The 22,868-nt window shown below is 57.5% G+C and overlaps 1 protein-coding gene across 6 annotated transcripts in view; it reads right to left on the reverse strand.

Annotated features, from left to right (window-relative positions):
* DGKD (diacylglycerol kinase delta) overlaps window positions 1-22,868 on the reverse strand; it is a 108,414-nt gene that overhangs the window by 11,755 nt on the left and 73,791 nt on the right. For all 6 annotated transcript variants that reach the window (XM_037063477.1, XM_037063478.1, XM_037063480.1 and 3 more), the window contains 23 exons: window positions 22,398-22,502; window positions 22,001-22,133; window positions 21,099-21,205; window positions 20,648-20,773; window positions 20,398-20,500; window positions 19,598-19,760; window positions 17,703-17,811; window positions 14,366-14,505; window positions 13,477-13,570; window positions 12,284-12,378; window positions 12,080-12,179; window positions 11,717-11,990; window positions 10,502-10,651; window positions 9,523-9,651; window positions 8,261-8,357; window positions 5,346-5,456; window positions 4,141-4,237; window positions 3,855-3,962; window positions 2,786-2,899; window positions 1,741-1,875; window positions 1,312-1,463; window positions 869-980; window positions 693-785 (listed from right to left, as the gene is read on the reverse strand). In XM_037063477.1, coding sequence (XP_036919372.1) covers window positions 693-785; window positions 869-980; window positions 1,312-1,463; window positions 1,741-1,875; window positions 2,786-2,899; window positions 3,855-3,962; window positions 4,141-4,237; window positions 5,346-5,456; window positions 8,261-8,357; window positions 9,523-9,651; window positions 10,502-10,651; window positions 11,717-11,990; window positions 12,080-12,179; window positions 12,284-12,378; window positions 13,477-13,570; window positions 14,366-14,505; window positions 17,703-17,811; window positions 19,598-19,760; window positions 20,398-20,500; window positions 20,648-20,773; window positions 21,099-21,205; window positions 22,001-22,133; window positions 22,398-22,502 — 2,847 coding nt within the window. The remainder of the gene's footprint in view (window positions 1-692; window positions 786-868; window positions 981-1,311; window positions 1,464-1,740; window positions 1,876-2,785; window positions 2,900-3,854; window positions 3,963-4,140; window positions 4,238-5,345; window positions 5,457-8,260; window positions 8,358-9,522; window positions 9,652-10,501; window positions 10,652-11,716; window positions 11,991-12,079; window positions 12,180-12,283; window positions 12,379-13,476; window positions 13,571-14,365; window positions 14,506-17,702; window positions 17,812-19,597; window positions 19,761-20,397; window positions 20,501-20,647; window positions 20,774-21,098; window positions 21,206-22,000; window positions 22,134-22,397; window positions 22,503-22,868) is intronic.

Below are 22,868 nucleotides of genomic sequence, written 5' to 3' on the forward strand. Positions count from 1 at the left end.
AGAACCTTCCCTCCCAAGGAGTGACGGGGGGAGAACCAAAGTCTCTTCACTCAGTGAAGCAAACTGAACCTGTCAGACGAGCACGTTTGCAGGGCTGATACTCCACCTGCCTGGGACCCCTGTGGGGAGGGCACCCGTGCAGGAGGTGCTGCCCACGCCCAGAAGCAGGCGCTTCAGGGGGAGGAGGAGAGGGTACAAAGACTGGCCTTTTGGGACCATTCTCCTGCGTGTGATTTTTAGCGAGTCCCTTCACCGTCTCGGCCTTCCACATCCTCACTTGGTAAAAGAAGGTGGCTGGCTCCTGGGACTCAGTAAACCCTCTGCTCCTGCCCCCAACCCCAGGGCTCCTCCAAGCTGCCACCTCAGCCAGGTCTGCAGGAGTCAGGGAGGACAGGTGACGAGCCCAAGCCCCAGGAGAACAGTGCCCAGTGTGCAGATGTCCAAGGGAGAATTCTGTCTACGGTGACAATGGCGTCCCCCACACAGGATCTGACGTGCTAGAGATGATGTGGCCACAAGGGTGTGTGCAACCACACCCTTGATCCAACCACGTGGTCAGATCACATGACCTCTGAGACTCCTCCCAACAATGGGTCTAGATTCTGAAGGCCAGGAAATCTGGACTGAAATATGCTGCCCTTCTGTGTGACAGTGGCCATGTCACACAGCCAGAGTCTGGCCCCCCAACTCACCAGGGCCATCTTCCCAGCCAGCAGCAGCTCTGTCTCGCTGCGCAGGGCCTTCATGTTACTGACCATCTCTAGGACAAAGCCGCAGGTCAGCCCCTGAGAAGAACAGAACGCACACCGTGGAGGTGGCCCAAGGGCTGCACGTGCCCAGGGGAGCAACAGCGGGAGAGGACAGGCACCTCCGCGGCTCTGGGCTTGCTGTACACGCGGTCCATGGACTTGGAGCTGGCGTTGACGGCATGGGCGAGCTCCTGCTCCATGTCTCGGTGGGACTGAGCTATCTCCCGGATGCTAGAGAGAACAAGAAGCACACCCTCATCAGGCCAGACGAAGGGGTGGTCTGGACGTTACCTCACTCTCGGGCATCAAGTGGGGACAGTAAGTGGGGACAGTAAGTGGACTGTTCCTAGGAATCCAGGAGCTGGCTCTGAAGACACCCATGAGTTGTAGGTGTCCATCTACATAAACTCTGAGCAATCTCTGACAGTTAGTGAACATAAACCAAAGCCAAGAGCAAGGAGAAATCCCACTCAGCCTCTTGCAGGGCCTGGGAGGAGGAATGCCATGCCTGTGCCCCAGCAATGGAGCAAAGCCCTGACACGGCAGCGGGGAGGCAGCTGACCTGTGGATGAGGGCCCCTGCTGCCTGCCCAAACTGGTCCATCTGGGTGGCCTCTTCCTCGGACAGGATCTCCGGGTGCAGGGAGAAGGACGGCGGGCGAGGCAGTTCACACTTCTGCTTGTCTTCCCAGGACTTCAGCGTGTTCTCAAATGCCTGGAGCACGAGAACCCAGCGTTACACTTCCTACTGCTCTCCGGAGGCAAGCACACATCTCTCGACACCAAACATACCCGGCACACTAATGGGCCAATGGAGCCAGATGCGGGACCCTTTCCTACACAGGGAAGGAAAACGGTCCTGGGAACTGCCTCACTAGCTTAATTCTTACAGCTAAATATTCCTAGAACTAAACGTGAAAAACCCTGACTCTTACAGAGGCAGCACAGGTGTGCTGGCAGGTGAGCCCCAGCCCCGAGGGCAGCCCTCTTACCCGGTCTCGGGTGAGCATCTGTGCCCGGTTCTTGTGGATAATGCGGATGTATCCTGGAGGCTGGACCCAGGCCTCTCCGTCCACCTGCACTGGTACACCCTCGTCCCCCAGGATGGAAATCTTCACTGTGCGACACTGAGCAAACATCACAGCGGTTACCTGTGCACCGAACTCAGCCAAGAAGCCTTATAGTGCCATCTGGCCTCCACACACCTGCGCATGCCAGCGGACCCCTGGGACGACAGACCCCACACCCACAGCCAGCCCTGTGGTCAGAGCACCCCTTCCTATTTGAAGGTCATGGAGCCAAGTGTCCGTGCCCCCCACCCCCAGGGTCCCCTCAGCCAGCACTTCATCTGTGACCACAGTGAGGAGGTCTTGGTGATCAGACACCAGCACCAGCCCACAGCAGGACTCATGGCTCCCAAGAGCCGCTGGGTCCCCAGGCACAGGCAAACATGCCCAGAACTGAGCAAACTGCCAACAAGTGGTTAAGGGTGTACCGCCCCTCTTTTCAACAAAAACAATGCAGCTAAAGAGTTATAATCGTGAAGTGCAAGCAGCCTGTGGTGGGGACAGACTGGACAGCATGGCCTGGGCGTCCCAGAAGCTGGTGTGTCAGCCCTGCCCAAGGTCTTTGTGCCTAAGAGCACCCGCCCTCCCCACCCCTCCAAGACAGACCCTTCCTGGCCAGGACCAGAAACAAGTAACAGAGGCACCTGGCCCTCCAGCCCCTCACCAGCTGGGCCGAGGCCACACTTTCTCCATGGCCACGTAGGCTGGCCTGCCTCTTCTCATCTCACCTCAGTGAGAGGGGCTACGGTGCGGGTGGCACGCACAGGAAAGGGCAGGGCAGGGGCTCGGGTGGGGATGAGCTGGCCCCAATTTGGGCACCCATTCATTCCCCCAGGGTCTGTGCCAGGACGCATCTATTGGAGCAGGCACGGTGAGAGAATGCGGTTCTGGGCCGAGCCCTGCCTCGCCACGTGTGTGTGAGCCAGACAGCCTCCCAGGCCCACCCTGCCTCCAGGACAATGGCCGGTACCTGGGCAATCCGGTGATGCTGTAGCTTAATGACCCGAGAGACAGCCATCTGCATACTGCCAAACACAGCGACCACCTCCAAGATCTTGTCATCGAACGACGGGGCTGCGAATGTCTGAAAGGCCCGAGTCAGAGCCGACCTGCGCTCCCACTTCCCCGCACACGTTGCCGCACTTCTCACTGCTGGGGTTGCCGTGCTGGCGCCCCAACTGAAGCAGCAGCCGCGGGGTGAGCCCGTGACTGAGACCCTGAAACCAGCTGCCTGGGATCAAACCCTGGGCCTGCCACTTACTGGCCTTATGACCTTGGGCAAGTCACTTCATCTCCCTGTCCCGAGTGTCCTCACGTACACGGTGGGACAACACTGGTGTGCAGGCTGGTACGTGCCTCACAGGCTGTTACGAGGACTGAGTCAGCACGTGCACTCTCAGAACAGCGACCAGCACGTCTGAAACTCCAGTGAGTGTTAACTACCTCTACCAGCTCTTACGTACAAAGGAAGCTACACCCTCAAAAAACCTGTTGATGCCTCCTGGAGTTCTCAGCACAAACCCCAAGGCTGTCCCCTGGCTCACACACCCCCACCCGCTGCATGGTGCCCTCTGAGAACGTTCTCCCTGCCTGGCTGTCTGGCCACTGCGCCTTCCGTCAGCGGTTCCCTCTGCCTAGAACGGCCTCACCCCACCCCGCAACCTGACCTGGCTGACCCCAAGTCATGTGCTTCAGGTCGCAACACAGACGTCCCCTCCTCCCAGAAGCATTCCCAGATCACCCCAAGTTGGGGTTGGGACTGGCTTCTGCATCTCACCTGTGCCTCTGTCCACACCTGTTCTACTCAGCCCCCCTTCCCATGAGTGGGGTCCCCATGTCTTGCTCTGTACTCTAGCGCACAGGCAGTGCTGGGCAGGGGCTGTACACCCATCCCTCTGCACCACCGACAGCACCCCGAGTGCCTGCTGAGGCTCCATCAGAGCCCCAGGTGGCTGACACTCCTTGAAGGGGCCACCCCTCTGGTCACCACCACGCTGCCCCCGAGCCAGGCCCATGCTACCCAGCACCCCTGTACGTACATCATCTTCCTTGGTGCCCCCCCAGAAGTTGGTCCCTCCGGCATAGCTGGGAATGTTGAGGACAGCAATACCCTGCAGACTGGGGAGTGGGATGGGCCTCCCGTCACACTGAACAGGGGGCACGCATGACAAGGAGAGAGGAGAGATGCAGGGCATCCATTAGTCCTCCTTCTCCAGCAACCTGCCCCGAGCTGAGGCAGCCACGGCTGGCTCCCGCCACGGGGCAGAGGGCTAACAGAAGTCCAACAGGCCCCTGGTGGCCTGCATTACAGCGAGCCCGGCTCACCTCCAGCAGGACCTTCTGCTCCAGGTTCTTGTAGGTTCTGTGCAGCAACTCTTTGGTCCCGAGAACACCATACCACATCATGTTCTTGGTCCGACTCCTAGACAGGGAAAGCAAAGAATGGCCGTGGCCATGGCCTTCTCTGTACAGTTAACCACAGTCATTGCTGCAAGGTGTGGGGGCGGCACCTGCTCGCAAACCGGTCAGATTCAGCAGTGCCCTATGGCAGTGACACCTTCAGGAAGGATGTGTTCCTGCTAAGTGTCTATGAGAAGTGAGCAGAGACAGACTATTGTAGGAAAAGCAGCATTTCCCAAGGAATCGTACCTTGAAAGACAAAAAGGTCCAGACACGGCAGAACCTCACCCAAAGTGTATAAATCATGAGCTTTTCTGACTGTAAAATTACGCTTACCACACAAACTTTGAAAAATACAGGAAAACACACAGGAGAAAACAATCTCCATCGCCCCCACATCCACATGTGCTGATGACAAGCACTCCCGTGTCTCCTGTCTCTCCTGGGTGTGTGAGCCACAGGTGCAACCACCGGCCTACGGAGCCCCACCCACCCACCCACCTCCCCGAGTGGAGCAGGCCCTGAGCGTCCTGAGATGTGGCTGGTCTCCACGGGCACACCCCCACATCCTGCATTGAATGGACCTTTCTGTCTGGGCTCTGCACACTCCTACTCCCAAGCTCTGACCACACAGCAGTGGCCCCAGGCCAGCCCCCTGTCACTTCGTTAGTGACATCCCCAGCAAAGGCCCTTGGGGCCTCTCCTGTTGCAGTTTTCTGCCGGGAGCTGGAGCTCGGGGCCCTGATCCTCACCCAAGCAAGAGGCCGAGCTGCCCAGCTGGGGCCAGGACACACAGCTGCACCTGCTGAAGGTGCCAGGGTCTCTCCCATGGTGACTTCTGAGCACACTCTATGTTGTGCTCCTTTACAAGGAACCCAGCCCCTACTCTCTTCAAGTGAGTCACTCATTTTCTCTCCCTGAATTTGCCCCAGCCTGGCCAGCCCTAGGGGAGCCTTTCTCCAGGCTGGCCTCTTGGACTTCTACCTGCTTCCACCCAGGCATTCAGACTCTGAGTTTGTGACCGCCTCAGGACACGGTGTGCCATGCACCTGCTGACTCCAGAAGTGACAGTATGGACCAGAGGAGAAATGAGGGAGACTGGAAGGAGGCGTGCACACAGCACCACCCACCTGCACTTCTCCGGGTGCTCATCCCGCTTGTTGTTGAAATCCAGGGAGATCTTCGCATCCAGGCCGATGCCAAAATAATTGTTCATGACACACTTCTCTGTGTAACACTCCCTGCAAAGGGGTTCAGAGCAGTTCCAACAACCTGCTCCGCACTTTCACCTCCCAGCGTCCAAGCATTTCTTCCTGATGGCAAAACTAGGAACTTTTTTTTTTGGTAACAGTTTTATTGAGATTCATATGCCATATAATTTTCTCATTTAAAATGTACAACGATTTTTTAAAAGATTTTACTTATATTTAGAGATTAAAAAGGAGGGAGAAAGAGACGGAAAGAATCATCAATGTGTGGTTGCCTCTTGCATCCCCGCAACTTGGGGACCTGGCCCACAACCCAGGCATGTGCCCTGTCTGGGAATCGAACCAGCGACCCTTTGGTTCACAGGCCAGCACTCAATCCACTAAGCCTCACCAGCAAGGGCTAAAACGTACAATATGACTTTTAATGCACTCACAGAGTCATGTAACCATCACTACAACCAGTTTTAGAATTATTGCATCACCCCAGAAAGAAAGGGTGCATTGTACCCTTTAGCCAGCAGTGCCAACCCCTCCCCAGCCCTTGGCAACCACTAATCCGCCTTCTGTCTCCATGGATTTGCCCCCGCTGGACATTTCCTATACATGGGACCCCACACCAGGGGGCCCTTGCGCCTGGCTCCCTTCAGTGAACAGTGTTTTCAGGGTTCATCTGGCTCTGTGTTTCATCCCCGTTACTGGCCAACCACCCCACTGTGGGGATGACACTCGTCAGTCCTTGGACACCTTGGCTGTTTCACTCGGGGCCAATATTTGCCTGCATTCATGCACACGCTTTAGTGTGGGCAAGTCTCCTCCCTCTTGGACACACCCCCGGGAGTGGCACTGCTGGGCCACGTGGAGACTCTAGGCTCTGAGGACCTGCCAGGCTGCCCTGGCCAGCATTCCCACCTGCAATGTCCACCCAACGATTCTATGGCACATAAACTCTGTACCTCAGCACATCCCTCGGTCATCCCAGGACCCAGTTAAAGCAGGTCCCCTGATCCGAAAACATCCCTCCCAGCCCTGCAGCAACCCTCCCCTTCCCCACATCCACTGTGACAAGAAATATCCCAGCTTCTTGCCCCATCTGCCCACGGGCATCACATCTGGAGCCCTGGGCCCCGATTCCCCTCCAGGGCAGGTACGTGAAGGGAGCAGCCCTGACCCTGCACCCAGAGGAAGCAACAAGGAGAAGAGCCTGTTCCTGACACCTCCAGCAGACGTTCCCAAGGAAATGCAATGGGGTGCGTGGGCCCAAGACCACGGCAGGAGCCAGGGTCCTGGCACATTTCAGGTGAACAGGCATCTGCAGCCTCATCTCACGAGTGAGGACCGCACACCTGTGGTTTCATGACACATTCAATCCAAGTGCCTAAGAGCTGGGTGGAAGCAAAGCTCTGGACAAAAGTGAGACCACATACCCTCCAGTGCTTATAGATCCTGGGAAAGAGAGGGAGCCAAGCCAGAGAAGCAGCCTGGGACGAGAGGATGAGGGTGGCGAGACAGGGCCCAGTACCCGGAGGAGGAGGGCAGCAGGGGCCTGGGAAGTGCTCGGGGACGGCCCAGGAGGCCAGCGCAGGCAAAGGCAGGATGACCGAGGCCTGGGAGGGTAGGTGACGGCCTGGTTCCCCGGCCAGGGGAGGGTGCAGGAGGGGAAACACGGTCTCTCCACGTGAAGGAGAAGTCTCCCTGGTCCGAAGAGGACAGGACAAAGAGGAGCCAAAGGCCACAGCTGCCAGGCGTGGACCCTCAGGGACCTCAGGTGGGGGAACAAGTGACAAAATGAAACACTGAGTTCGGGGGCCCTAGGGCATTGATCCTAGAGGACACAGCTCTGGTCTTTCTGAGGAAACATTAGGAAAGGTCAAGACCATAGTCCCAGCAGCCCTGCGAGGGGCCTGCGGTGAAGAACAGACAGCAGGTGGTGGCGTCAGGTCAGGGAGGGGGCCAGGTATCAGGCAGGCCAGCGCCTGGCAGCAGGAGTCTAAACTGAGGCCCCTCCCTGTCCCACTGACCTGATGGGCCTGCCGCCAGCACACTCCCGTCACCTGCACCTGTCTCAGTTGTTCTCCCCACCACACCAGACACACACTTGGCAACTTTTAACCAACTGCCACCTGCCGCTAGCTGCAGCCACTAGCTGCCCGAAACTTGCTCTCAGCCAGCCAAAAGGAAAACCTAGAAGGACAGGTCTTCACACCCCTCTGTGTCTGAAACGGCAGGTATCCACACGGGGGGCAGAATCAACTCAACGGTTGTTTACAGCCTCTCTACCTCGGGACCTGGCAGGGCACAGGGCGGGGGGCACAGCGCAGCTTGGAACTTTCCTCCCCACACATCTAAGCCCAGGACAGTGTCTTCCCAGAGACCACCAGGAGGAGGATCCGGCCCAGGGACTGTGGCACCAAGTGGGGCAGGAGGGGGCAGACCACACGGGAGAGCAGCGGGACAGCGACAGGAGAAGGAAGGTGGTCAGGAAGAGACACCAATGTGGAGCCAGCCAAAGGTCCTGAAGAGTGACGGTGAAGGGCAAGTGCAAAGCCAGTTGCCAAGAGGAGTGCCTGAACCTCAAACACCACATCTGTCCAGAAGATGCTGACCCGAAACCATCGGGGACCTGGGAGTGAGCCAGGACGGGCTCCGTGCCATCGGCCGTCGCAGGAACTCTCGCCCCACACTCCAACTGAGGCTTCCCATTTCCCTTACCCGCCAGCACCAGCTGAAGAGGATCCCCTAGGCAACTGCTCCCCAAATCCTCTGGGTAATTCTGAAGCATTTTCCATGACCCAGCACTCTGTCCCCAACACGCCAGCCTCGGCTCATGCCATACTCACAGGTTTTCTGGCTCGGAGTTGAAGGGGTCAGCATTTATTAACAAGCGACTGATGACTGAGCCACCAGGCAAGGAACCGGACATCCCGGCACGAACGTCTGTGAGGGACACAACAGCAGGGGCAGACCTGGTCAGGAGCCCGACCTGGTCAGGAGCCCCCGAGGCTGACGGACGCATCTGGCAGAAGATTGTAATTAAACGTTTCTAAAACAGCGTATGGACAGGTCCACCTACTAACACTGATGAGTTTGGGGTCAAAAGCTGCCATCACCAACCCTCACCCACGCAAGAGACAAGCAGACCGGGTGGTGAGCGCACCACCCGAGGGGCACGGACGTGGCCTGCGCAGCCAGCTCACACTCGTGCACAAAGCTCCGTCAGGGTGGTCTCTGGGCGTCCAGGCGTCCAGCCCAAGGAGGCTACTTTCACGAGAGAGAAACCTCAGGGACACTTCCAGTGACAAGAGCCTTCAAGCCACCCACATCCATTTAAAGTCTTTAAACCAACCATTAAGGCAGAGATGAAGCCCTGCGTTTGAACAATCTACCCATTCAGCCCCCCAGTGAGGTCTTTGTCACTGGCTAACCAAATGCCTCACAAGTGCGAGAGCTCACGTCCCAAGGGCCTCTGGAACTTTCTATCTAACAGGTGAGTCGCTGGAAATCACCAAAGCGCCCACAGGAGCAGACGGGCTCAGGACCCCGCCTGAGGCTGGTTCAGGGCGTCCGAGGGCCCCACTGTAGCACTGCTCCCTCCAAAGACACCACGTCCTACCCTAGCTCCCCAGGGAGGCGCCACGGGAGTTGCCTCCACTGTACCCGGGGCAACACCACAGCAAGGAAAGGAAAGAGGTCGGGCCAGCCCTCCCAGCGGCCAGCTGTGCTCCTGCCGTGCTCCGGAGAGAAGCAGCGGCTCAAAGCCCGGTCCTGCACACCTGCCACCTGCCACCCTGCTCTTTTCCCTCGGGATAACTCCCGCCTGCCCCTTGGCACCCAGCTGGAGGATCGCCTGCTCCAGGTGCCTTCCTGGGGCCCCCAGGCAGCAATGTGGGTGCCGTCTGCCCTTCGTGATTAATGAGGATACTTTCATACCGTAACCTGACTCTGAGAGCCTGTCCTCATTCCTGAGGAGGACAGGGACCTGGTCTCATTCATGGCCAAAGGCCCTGGACCGGGCTGGCTGGCAGGTTAGTGTGTCCCCGAGGCCCTCCCGTGGACGCCCTCGGCCACTGTGCCTGGCCCACCTGGGGGTGGGGACACTCACTTGGGAACAGGATCTTCGTGCTCAGCGTGGGCAGGCCGTCCCGGGTTCCTGACTGGGTGGGGAGAGACGCAGAACTGCCCAGCGACAAACTTCCTTTACTTATCAGCTTCTCACACGGGGACTTAGACACTACAAAAACAGGGCACAAAGCCATCAGACTGTCCAGAAGAGACCATGACTGACCACTGGGAGAGTTCCCTGGGGGAATGCCAGGCAGAGGCCGGGGGAAGTGCAGCGCTTAACAAGTCACTGGTCAGCCCAGTGGAATGGGTGAGATGATGACAGAAGCCCAGAGAAAGAGAGACGAGGAGGGCACAAGGACAGGCAGGTGGGCTTGAATGCCATCTAAAGAGTGACGAAGGCCACCAAGGGTGAGGCTGGAGCAGGGCACGGAGGGGCTGAGCCCTTATCATACTAAGGGCTGAAGAGGCCAAGCTGAGTTCCGAGTAAGAGTGACCATGGAGTGACCTCTAAGGCAGCTATACCTCCTAGTGTCTTGGGCTGCAAGGGAGAGGCCACACACAGCCAGTGGGAAGGGACGATTTTCCACATTGGGAGCCTGTGCTGGGGGCTCTGCTAGGAGGGCTAAGGGTCCCTGGACAAATGGGCCGTGGGGCTGGGTGGTGCCCTGGCCACCATGCCAGGCAAAGGCTGGCTAAGGGAGCAAATTTCGCATGTGCATGGTGCCCAACTTGCTGCAGCCGGGAGACCCTGAGCCCCACTGGATCTGGGGTACACAGGGAGGTTCTGGGGAAAGCATGCTTCTCAGCAGCAGGGCTCCCCCCAAATCCCCCACCTGCCATCAAACTGCACACAGCAGTTGGTGCACAGAAATGCCATGTGTTCCTGACTTTTCTATTGCCAAGGGGCCAGAGCAGTCACGAGAAAGCACCCTGAAACTTCCCTCGGCAAGCTGCTTGGCCATCATCACACAGGCCTGGCCCCAGCACCGAGGATCGTCTAGGCCGGAGGGCCGTACCTTTGCGGAGGCTCCTGTGCTTAGCAACCCCGAAGCTCTCGCTGTGGCACAGCCTGTCGTCCGACTTCAGGTCCCTTTTCTCCTCCGCCTCAGGGAGACCTAAGACGATCCTCTCCTGCTCCTGGGTCTGGGCGTTCTGCTCATCGACAGCTGCACAGGGCAAGAATGTGCACTGCTCAGCCCGTGGGCATCAGCCACAGACAACGCCAGGCTGACAGAGGGCCTGCCGAACAGACTCCCCTACGGGTCTCCCAGTCTCCTTTCTCCTCAAGTGTCCTCTTGGCTGCAGCTGAAACCCTGAAGCTCCCACCTCATCCTCACTGTCCCCTGGACCCAATACCCTGCAAGTAGCAGGGGCACCAGGCATCTGTGCCAGCAGCCTCAGCAGGAGGGCCAGAGGCTGGAGGGTGCGCAGAGGAGGTGAGTGAAGGCTCGAGAGCCCAGAGCACCCTGGGGGACGGACAAGGGGCCCCACCTCGTGTACCCACCAGTGTGAGGCTGGGAGGTCATGACCTGATTATTCTCACTGGGCTAAAAGCAGGTCAATCTACTCAGAGTTAAGAAGTGAGGGCTGGGAATGCGTCGAAAGCACGTGGAAAACATGAAATGGTTTCTGAAGGTAAAGAGAGCACGGACGACCCAGGACAAGGGAAAACTTGCTGAGGGAGCGGACAGGTCCTGGTGAGATCGGAGGCAATGAAGTTCACAGGTCAACAAGGTTTTTCAGCGATCTCATCAAAGCTTAGCAAACCAAGTCTAGCAAAAGGGAGCGACAGGACAGGTAGGCCTCTCACCCAACGTAGGCCTACCTGCCCCCAGGCTGGCCAGGGACACTAGGCCCCAGGTGCCCTCTGCACAGCAGCCAGCCCCGCTTCAGACCCCACAGTGCACACGGTCCTCCCACCTCTCCGACCCCTTCTGCCTCTGCCGTCACTATCCCCAGGTCCAGCCTCTTTGTCCACCCGCTGCCTCCAAGCAGGGCCACCCCTCCTGGTGTCCTAGGAGCCTCTCCGTTGTGAGCACCAAGGCTCTCCTTAGGCAGCCCGACCTCCAGGTGGATGGGGCCTGTCCCTCAGGGCTGTACCCGAGGTTGGGTAGAGTCCCTACAGGTTAGGTCCCTTCCAGGGAGCAGTGGAGGCCTTTCTGTCACCATGCTCAAAGGAAACTGGGTGGCCCACCTGAAGAAAGTGCCCTTGTCATGAAGAGACCAGCTACCTTTCTCAGTGTGCTCTATGATCTGACGGATCGCCTTCTTCAGGCTGTTGGCCCGCAGCATGAGCTGTTCCCGAGGCCGGAATATCTGCGGCCGGGCTGGGCACGCCGACCCCACTGCACGGTCTGCAGTCGAGCCACAGCCGCTGCCCAGCCCATCTCCATCTTCTGCCTCCTCGGCAATGGTGGGTGGCGGGGTGGGCAGAGAAGACGAGGCCTGGGACTCGTCGTCTAGGGTCTTGAGGAGAGAGTCCAGCTTCTCTTTCAGGACAGAGCACTGGGTGAGGAACAAGCAGAGTGGAGTGGAATGGAGTGGAGCTCCTCTCTGTCCTGACACCCTCCCAGCCAGGGAGCCAGGGGACAGACCTTCTTGGCCATGACCTCTGATTCCTCTGAGCTCTCGGTCGTCTTCTCGTAGGCTTTTCCCACTCGAGCCACGAAGTCCTTGACTGTCTCACAGAGCACTCTGTGGGCGGAAATGTGGGAAGGTGCTTCTAGACAGACAGTTCTGGCTGGGAACCCGGCGCGCTGCACGGTGGACCCTGGTTCCACAAGGCCGTCGGTACTCACTTGGCTGATGAGATCACCACTGAGTGCTGGTCAGAGGTCAGGATTTTAGAAAGATGGGCCGCAACCGAGTCTTCATAGAAGAGAATTTGCTGCACCTACAATCACCCCAGAACAGGGAGGGGCGACTCTCAGTCCAGCCAGTGACCTCCTCACCCATTGTGCCCCCAGCCCCGCTTCGGCTGGCTGCCCCGGCTAGTCCCACTAGCACTATCTGAAGGATCCCAAAGGCTTCCTAAAGATGTGTACAGATGGGCCTTAATGAAACAAAAAAAGTCAATAAAAACTTGAAAACACCTCAGGCTCCTTTACTCCACAGCCTGAGGTTCACCACCAGCAGCCCGTGCCAGGAACAAGAACCTCCTGCCTCGCTGCCATAGGCCGCGCTCCTCCACTTAGGCCCCTTCACAGCAGACGACACATCTGTCCACCTGGCGGGGTCATGGCCCAGCCCCTCTCCTTCTCGAGATGTGAGCTCCCCTCCCCACACACGTCTGCCTGGTGAAACGGGAGAGCTGACCCTGTGTGGTGAACCCACTCCAGGCCTTATCCCAGCGGTCAACAAACTTCACTGTTGGCTGACAGTACGTATCTTAGGCTTCGCACAAATATTCTTCCTTTCCTGAAAGGTGCGGCCAATCCTCTGCTCGCAGGCCGTGCTGCAGCAGGCCCAGTCTGCCCACAGCTGCCCTAGCCCTCTGTGCCCCACCCTGCTGACCGGCAGGCGGCCCTGGGAGAGCTCTCCCTCTCCTGCTCAGCCAGCAGCCGGCTCGCCCAGTGGGCATGAGCACAGCGATGTGCCCAGGACTGTGCTGCTGCAGGGTAGGAAATCAGGAAGGCAAAGGCTGCGCCCTGTGGAACTGGTAAACCACAACCACCACCAGAAAATGAAAGAAGTGCTAAACGTCGAGGTGGCATAGCTAACTGCACAAGGAGGCAATGTAGAGGACAACGGGCAGCAGCTGGTATGAGGTGAGTGGGAAGTCCTACGAGACTGTCACCACAAAGGACCCAAATCCTGGTGACAACCGGGAAGCCTCCAATGACCTCAAAGCCCGGGGAGGTCGGAGTCCATGCAGCTCCAGCTCAGTCTTGAACGGACCCTGAGCCTCTGCGGGTCAAACTGGGGTGGGGAGTGACAGCACTGGGCCGGGAAGGGGGGCGGGGGGGGCGGGGCAGAGGCAGGAGATACAAACCTCGGAGCCCTCGCTGAGGTCCTCGGTGCCTGTGCCGGCAGCAGGGGAGGAGGCCTGCCGGGGCAGCTTGGTCTCGTAGGCCATGACACTCCACCTGCACACACAGAGGCGGCTCTCAGCAGGCAGCTCCGCCTCCCAGGACAGGCCCCACACCTCCCACCTTAGGACCCGGGTCTGGCCTCCCACCAGTTCTAACTGTGTCTGTACGCCCTTTATCTGGGCTCCTCCCAGAACTAAGAACAACTGTCACTACGGGACAGAGAGGAAAGGGACCCTACCCAGAGAGCCACAAGCCCTCAGCCAGCAGCCAGCTCTTCACATGCACAAAGCGCACAGACCCCTTCCATAATTGGGGAAGGAATGGCGGGGGCACTGAGATCACACACACTAATGGCAACCACAGGGTCCTGTGAGGGGGGCGTGCAGTGTCTCAACACCACCAAGTCATCACAGGCTCCAGTTGGTGGGATTTCAGACATGAGCTCAGAACTAAAGGCAGTTCACCCCCAAGGATGCCAACAGGTTTTTGAAAACACAGACACTACACGTCCAACACTTAGGATTCTTCTGGGAACAAAATACAGAGAAAGGGCCCTCTGCTCCCAGGTGTCAGATGAGGGCTGCAATGGCGGAAGGGGATAGGGCCACCTTCCCCAGTGGCCCCAGTGGGTCAGGCTTGGCCTCGAGAGAAGATCTGATCACTCGGTACCTAACCTATCTGTTATCTTTTTCATAATCTTGGTCGAAAGTTAAAGACTATAGAGAAAGTAATTTTTCCAACTAACTGCAGAGGCCTATGGCCTCCAGGAACCCTGGGTAAGAACCCCTGGCCGAGGTGACCTGTCTCCAGCTCCCTCCTGGCAGGCAGCACCGCCACGTGCCCACTCACCTGTCCAGCATCTTGGTGCTGGCTCTCTCCAGCTTCTCCAGGATCTGAGGGAGCTGAGTGTCGTCGTCACAGGCTGAGCCCCAGCCTAACACGCGCGCCAGGTCGTTCCCTGTGCCCAGGGGAAGCACGCCCAGCTGACACTGACAGACACGGGGGGAAGACATGGCCTTGAACCCTCTTCGTTGCTGACCACAGTGGCTGAACTAGAGAGAGGCGCTTCCAGTAGCGCGGCACTGCCACTCCAGGTAGGACAGACGGCCTTTCAGGTCCCGCACCAAAGTCCTCCTCTGCCACAGGCTGCACCTCACCTGCTGCCCTGTGGGGACTGCCCTCTCGGACCTCATTCATCAAACCATGTCCTAAATCCCCTTCCCTCCCACCCACATGACAATGGCCTCAGTCCTGTCCCTGACTGCTGGGCATCTGAATCCTGAAGAACCACTCTGTGGCTCCCACCCCCCATCTCCCCCTCCATCCACGCCACTTGACTCACTGAGGCCATGCTCATCTTCCAAAGACATCACTAGTGTCGCTTCCCCCTCTAAAAACACCTTCAAGGGCTTCTAAGTCCCTTCCAAACAGGTACCAGGACACCCAGTCTGGTCACCAAACTTGACAGCGTCCCAGTGCTCAGCCAACATCGCTCTATCTGCCACTCCCCAGAGAGACCCCATACATTGCTCACGCCTCGGCTCCCTGAATCCCCTCCCCAGAGCTCCCACCAGGCCAGGACAGCACTCAGGAAGTTCCACCACGCAGCGTGTGGGGAGGGTCGTCGGTCCCCCCTAGGCCCTGCCAGACCACGGTCACCCGCCCCGGCCATGAGAGAGGCCCACCGCCCTGCCGGGGACAGCAAGTTAGAAGGTGAGGATCAGGGCATGTGGGCACTAGGAGGAGAGGACCCAGCACTGGGTCCCCAGAGCCNAAACACCTTCAAGGGCTTCTGAGTCCCTTCCAAACAGGTACCAGGACACCCAGTCTGGTCACCAAACTTGACAACGTCCCAGTGCTCAGCCAACACCGCTCTATCTGCCACTCCCCAGAGAGACCCCTTACATTGCTCACGCCTCGGCTCCCTGAATCCCCTCCCCAGAGCTCCCACCAGGCCAGGACAGCACTCAGGAAGTTCCACCACGCAGCGTGTGGGGAGGGTCGTCGGTCCTCCCTAGGCCCTGCCAGACCACGGTCACCCGCCCCGGCCATGAGAGAGGCCCACCGCCCTGCCGGGGACAGCAAGTTAGAAGGTGAGGATCAGGGCATGTGGGCACTAGGAGGAGAGGACCCAGCACTGGGTCCCCAGAGCCTGAAAGAAAAAACAGGAGCAGGGAAGTGAAGGCACCGCCGTGGGCCGCCCTGCTGGAGAGGCAGCCCTCCTGCCACGTGAGACTCCGTCAAGAGGAGGGCACTAAGGAGGATCGTGGAGACAGAGGAGCAAGGAGCCACACTGGGCCTTGAGAAACTGCGTTAGGGAGTCTGGACTTCATCCTAAAGCCAAGGGGTCACCAAGAGAAGCTCGGGGGCTCAGGGGCAGAACTGCTGTGGGGAGGGTCCTTGAGGAGGGGGGAGGGACAGAGGCCCAGGGTCAGCAGCATACAGGGTGGCAGAATTGAGCCCAGCAGCTACTCAGAAATGAGGAGGGAGGGAGAGGGAAAAATGAAGAACAGCCATCAGATCTCTAGCTCAGACACTGGGTGGATGATAATTTCGAGACTCTAAGGAAAAAAATGTGGGCTGGGGAAGGCTGGGTGGGGTGGGGGCTCAGGGCAGGAAATGCAGGGCTTGGGGGGGCGGCGTGCAGCCAGGAAGATGAAGAACACCAAGGAGTGGGGTCCAGGGGAAGCCAGGGGACAGAGGGTGAGGATAACATGCCACAGGGAGGCCGGAGAAGGTAAGTGCTCACTGAGTTACCCTGAGTGGGTAACCCGCCTTCCTGACTAGTGACAATGAACTCGTACGTAGGTCATCCTGGAAGTCAACACAACACAGGACCTAAGTGCAGTGCCCCGACTTCACCACTAGGGGGCAGCATTCGCTTTTCTGAGCAAGTGGCCTCCCTGGAGCTGAGCAGTTCAGTCCACCTTCCAACATCACTCCAGTGCCTGGGGCTAACGCAGACTAGGAACAGTCCACCCCAGCTTCCAGGCCCGCCAACAGGGAGAGTCAGGCCCAAGACTTGAGAAAAGCATGTTCTAAACAAATGACAAACTAGGAAAAATATGAGTGACAAGGATTTTATATCCCTAATATGACAATAATCCTCAAAGAAATCAATTTTAAAAGGTAACTACCCCAATAAAAATCTAGTCAAGAAACATAAACAGGTGATTCATTTAAAATTTCATGTCTGAGATGTTTAACTTTACTAGTATTAAACAAAGAAAAACAAAACGTTCCCTTTTTACCTGCTCACTGGGCAAAAACAACAAGGACGGACAACAGGCGGCAGAGGAAGGGGGCAGCCTTTCGTGGCCCCAGGAAACGAGCCGGTGCAGCCCTGAGGGGGAGCGGGGCGGCAGCCCGGCTCGGAGTCTGAGCGGGGGTGCTCTCTGAAAGGGGCCGACAGGGCCAGGGGCCGCGTGGCCCTCGCCAGTCGTCTTCACGGAGCGGCCCGGGTGGACAGCGCGGCTAGCCCAGGGCTGGCCGAGCTCTGCCCGTGGAGAACCACCCGCGGACCCCCACTCACTGCTGCAGCGTGGGTGGGCACAGGGGCCGCCACATGCTGATCTGTAACGGGCCCTAATGGAGCAGCGCGGTGACAGGAGTGCACTGGACTCAAAGCCACACTACACTAAGTGGGTGTCACCGAGGGGTCTGGAAGACAGTCACCAGTGTTAGCAGTTGAGCAACGATGGAGGGGGGTTAACCATGGGGGACTGGGAGGGTAGAAACAATGAGCACTTAACTTTTATAATCAGAAAAGTCTGCTTTTAATATAAAAAAAGTTAAGTCCAAGGGGCCCCAACTGTGACTTTAAGTCTGCTCCCCCCCTTCCTGGACAAGAGGCCTCAGGCAGTAAGTTTACTCTACGACCCAGTAAGGGCGGGCGGGCACAAGGGAGGGTGGCAGCGCCACCCAGACCTGCTCCCAACCTGGGACTCGTCCTGCAGAGGCAAGTTCTCTGTGCACCTTGGTTTCCTTCTAACTGTGAGGTTCCTGTTCCCGTGTAACAGCCCCAGGCCCCAGGATGCTACCTGGCTACCTGCTCCCGCCACCCCTGCCAGACCTCCACGGGTCCCCACTGTGGGAACGGCGCTCCAAGGCACAGGGAGCACTCCCGAGACTGTCCAGCCACTCTTGCACCACGCCCCCGGGTCTGGACCCCACCGCGGTCAGGCACCTGTTTGTGGAGGTTGAGGCTGTCGATTTCAGAGAGGACCCAGCCCACACTGCCATCCCCACCACACACCAGGATCCGGAACGTGTCAAACTTCTGGAATAAGCGTAAGCTGCAAAGGAAAGAGAATGTCCACGAAATGAGGTACATTCTAAGTGACAAATGACAGCCAGTCAGCCCTGGGCTGGGGGGCCCCATCTATGATCCTCATGCAGACCCTGCACCCCCTCCTGTGAAGAAGCCTCTCCCAGGTGCTCAGCCTGCAGAGGCCACTGGGCACCTGAGAGCAAAGGGCTCCCACCATGGCCTCTGAGTCCATGCCCCCCTCACCGGCCCCATGCTCAGCCAGCACCCACACACAGGGCACAGGAGCCCAGGCTGCAGGGTTCTGTCCATACTTTACCTTTCCTCTGGGCCACTGTGCCCTCCCAGATGATATGACCCATCCCTCTCCCCCTTCTAATTCTATCTCCATCTCCCTCCTGTGTTCCTCATGGTCACCTCGCCCCTTACATGCAGTGTCCCCTCTGGGACACCCACAGCCTCCTCTGCTCACTCCTCACCCACTTCCTGAGTGGCCTCATCTACATTTTGGCTTCAGAGATGACACAAATGCTGATGACTATGAATGATCTGAATGACCCTAAACCATGACCTCCAGGCTTTCCTAAAGGATAATACCTTGCACTTGCCTACCCAATGGGTCACTAAGGCGTTGCAGGGGTAGGCACCTCCTTGTCCTAGGTTCCCATCCTTGGAAAACAGCAGAGCCACCATCAAACCACCACTGGGCCAGACCCCACAGTCTCAGCCACTGTCGCTTCTCTCACAACCCCTACCAGAGCCCCCCCCCCAACCTCGCCTCCCCTATGGACACCTCCAACCCCTGCTACAGTGTGACCTTCCCAAAACAAGTCTCGTCAAGTGTCCAACTTTAAGAAGTTGCCCCTTGTGTCCAGGAAAGGGTCAAGCCTCTCGGCCAGCGCCCGCGCCCCTCCCTGGTGAGCAGCTGCTGCGCCCCCAGATGCCCCCAGTCCTCTTGCCTCTGCACACACAGCACCTCCGGCCAGGCAGGCTCCAAACCCCCCTCCCCGCCATGCCATCACCAGCTCCCTTCAAACGCTAGCCTGTGGAGAAATTCAGAGCCCCCCAAGTTTGACTTATAAGCCCCTTCCTTGAGTTCCCACAAAATTCACACATCTCTCTGTAAGTGACAGGTGTCTGTGTGTGTCACTGCGCCTGCAATGTGAGCCTCCAAAATAAAAAACCTCTCGTCTGGCCTCCCTGGAGGAAAGCCTCCCCAATACTAAGCAGTCAGGGAAGCAATGAGTCAGGTCTGTGACCCCTGACCTCAAAAACGCCCATGCCATTGTCCGCTGACACACCTAAACAGCGTGTGTGCCACGCCAGGCAACAGGCCAGGCCACATTCGGGTCAGAAGCACATGCACAGCTGAGAATCACACTGAAGGCTGGAGGGACAGCCAACTGTACTAACTATTAAGAGTGGGCACCTCTGCAGGTGGAATTTGAGGAGGTGTGGTTCAAGAAACACGGTCTTTATTTCCTATTTTAAAATGTATGTTTGAGCTCTGATTGGCATGCCTCAGTGGGCTGGGCATGATCCCACAAACCAAAAGGCCGCCGGTTCAATTCCCAGTCAGGGCACATGCCTGGGTTATGGGCCAGGTCTGCAGTTGGGACCGTGTGAGAGGAAACCAAACTTATGCATCTCTCACATATTGATGTCTGTCTCCCTTCTCTTGCTCCACCCCTCTGACCTTCTCTCTAAAATGAAATAAATCTTTCTTTAAAAAGTGTTTGAATCTTTTAAAAATAAACATGCATTATCTTCAAAATTTTTTTAAACTCCAAGAAAGACATATTCTACAAGCTTACCCGAGGTGCGGCCCCCCGTTCATGAGGTCAAAGACCTGGGCAGGGTTCAGCAGCTGTTTGAATCTTCTGAGAAACTTCACACCCTGGTTGTCCCCACTTTTTGAATTGACAAAGACCAACAAGGGGCTGGTGCATGATGGAGGACATGTGGCCTTCCAGAATCCTGAATGTGAGGATGGAAAAGAACAGAAGAACACTGGCAGCCATGAAAGACAGAAGGTACTCTCGATCGTGCGAGGAGAAATCATTCCAAGGCCCTGGAACTCCCAGGAAGCCAGTAGTAAGCACACCTCCACGCTGCCCTCCCCACGAAGAAAGTGAGGGCCCGCCAGTCCGCCATCAAGTGTACAGGGATTCGAAAGCTCGGAAGGACCAGGCACCTCAAGGCTCTGACCTTTCCTCTCACTCTAAACCTGGTTTCCTCTGAGACACGTGCCCTATTTTCCCGCCTTTCCACCCACACTTATTAATGCACGTCATCCCGTACCCCCTGGACAAGTGACAGCAGCCATGGACAGCATGCAAATTAGCATCTGCCACTAGGTGGAGACCAGCTGACGGAGACACAACCCCAACAGCTCCCGTCAGAGATGCATAGCCCTGGACCGGTTTCTACTCACACCTTCAATGAACATGCTAGCCTCAAGTCCTAAGCCTTCGCAGTGGCTGCCTTTGCACAGGAGGGCTCTCCCCAGACGCTGGGCCTGCCCTCCTCCCAACCACATCTCAAAATCATAACACAGCCACTCCAGAAAGGGGGAGGAGAACACACATAGGAAGCACAAGTGCGTGGTACCCACCATCAGAATCGATGCTGTTGAGAGCCGTGGGAGGGATGACCGACACTTTGCACAGGCCCAGCGGGCACTTGGTCACTAAGGATTCCTTACAAGCTGTGTGCACCTAGAACAAGAATCCATGCATCACTAGGGGTCACAGCCTGCTTCACACATGGCCTACAGCTACGGGAGGCATGCGCTGGCCTACTGTCCCCTTCAGGGCCCTGACCCAAGTGCACTGAGGACCCAAGAGGGGGCTGAGCCCACTCACCATGGCCTTGCACCACAGGCAGCGCCAGTCCTGCAGGCGCAGCACACTGCCGCAGGTCTTGTCACACACCGTGCACTTGGCACTCACAGGCAGGTTTCCTTCCAGCCACTGGTGAGGCATGGCGATCTGCAGACCAAGCAGAGGCATACACTCGGGACACTTTCCAGTGCCCCACACACAAGGCACCACAAGACCCCAGCCAAAGATGCTCCAAAACAAACTCAACCAAGACGCTCTTCACAACACAGGCAGAGGGAGCACAGGGCACTGCACCTGCCCCAGCACAGCAGGATGCACAGGGACTAGGCAGACGTGGAGGCACAGAGTCCCGCACAGAGTCCCCAGATGCACAGCAGGAACAACTCAGAACCATGAGGAAGAGAACCAAGGAAGAGGGCCGGTCCTCTTGGGGAGGGGGATCACGCTGGGTCGGCCAGTGCCCCACACGTACCCCATCCTCGTCCTCGATGATGTCCTTCCCAATGGAGGCCAGCGTGGTCCACTTGCAGTTATTGGTTGCACGCACAGCACACCGTTTGTGAGCCTTGAACTTGCACACTGTGAGAAAATGAACACTTGCACCTTCAAGCCCCGCTTGTGGCAGCTGCTTCCCAGGCTGGAGGAGACGGCCCGGGGGACTCCCCAGGCCCGTGGGGCGGTCGGAAGGGCACACAGCACTCCCCATGTTGGAGACTAACCACTGGGACACACGTAGTAGAGGCTGATCTCAGTGGCACTGGGCACCCAGAATAGCCAGGGCCAGCAAACTTTCAGGGAAGGGCCAGAGAGTGACCAGCTCAGGTATCATGGGCCACACTCTGTCTCCATCCCAACTGCTCAGCCTGCCTGGCAGCCCGAGGGTCACCAAGGACCACACTTCATGTACGGAAACCAGAATGTCCATTTCACATGATATTCTGTGTCACAAAATAGTCATCTTGATTTTTTACCATGTAAAAGAGTAAAAGCATTCTTAACTTCACAGGCCACAGGTGGGACTCTGGCCCAAGGGCCACTGTTTGCCCCCCCTCTCCGCCCCCCCCCCTCTGGAGGACGACGGTCAGTGCATCTTTCCCAGCCCACGTCGCCCGCAGAGGCCCAGCTGCACTGGGCTGCCCAATGGTTCCAGCTCTCCTCCCTCTGTGTCCCCAAGTTTCCTCTCTGTGTCTCCTCATTACCACTGCCCCTCTCTCCTTGGCCCCATTACCACAGAAAATAATTTATCAGGACTCCTCAGTAGGTGCACTAAATAATCACGGGGAAATCACTTTACTCCTGACCGATGGGAGATGACTACGTTTGACCCTCCAGGGTCAGGATGCCCTGCCCCACAGAATAACACACAGTTTTTACCTTCACAGGACAGTCCATGGGACGTGACCCCAGACAGGGCCTCCCGACATACGTTGCAGTAGGTCGGCCTCGCGTGGGAGCAGGCGTACCAGTTGTGCATCCCTGAGAAGTGGTCCATGCTGTACTGGGTCGGCTGCAGGGAGGACACAAAGACGCCAAGGGAAGGGGACCCTCTGACACTCTTAAACATGGTAACTTGTGAGCAGGGTTCAATCAAGGGTCCAGGGGAGGAGAAGACGAAGGTTTACAAAAGGCAGGGCCACAGCAGGATGGGTCAACCTTCACTTACAAGGACCATGCTGAGAAAGTGGGCCCCAGAACTGTCCAACCCCCACACGGAGATACTCAGAGGCCAAAAGATTAAGAAAAGTGCAACAAGAAGACTTTTCTTTTCTACCTCAAAATGTTCCCGATTCTGGACAGTCTTCAGAGCTGCAATCCAATCTTCCATTTCTTTCCTGTTATCTGCACATAAGATGAGTTTCCTGCATGGAGTGATGACCTAGAAAGAGGAGCGTATTCAACATATCCGTGAACCAAGTACGAACACTAACGACTCTAAAGTCGCCTCTAAAACCACTTTCACTGCATATGTTTTATTGAGAAATAACTGTTTAATTCAGGTATTTTACTGAACAGAACACTAAAAACCAGGAACAATCTCAAACCAGAAAGACAATCAAATGCGGTTTGCACACTCACCAGAAACAACCCCCATGGACACTTGAGAACCGAGGACGGCTCAGACGCGGCTGTAAGCCACAGGAAAGCCTTTAAAGGACAGAGCGCAGCTGGGACTGCTCCAGCGCGCTCGCAAATGACCATCAAGCACCGACGCGGGTCAGGGAGCGTCGGGTCCACGTCCCCC

The sequence above is a fragment of the Sturnira hondurensis genome, unplaced genomic scaffold (assembly GCF_014824575.4).
Source record: "Sturnira hondurensis isolate 20B ecotype Veracruz unplaced genomic scaffold, ASM1482457v3 Scaffold0014615, whole genome shotgun sequence".
Classification (NCBI taxonomy): domain Eukaryota; kingdom Metazoa; phylum Chordata; class Mammalia; order Chiroptera; family Phyllostomidae; genus Sturnira; species Sturnira hondurensis.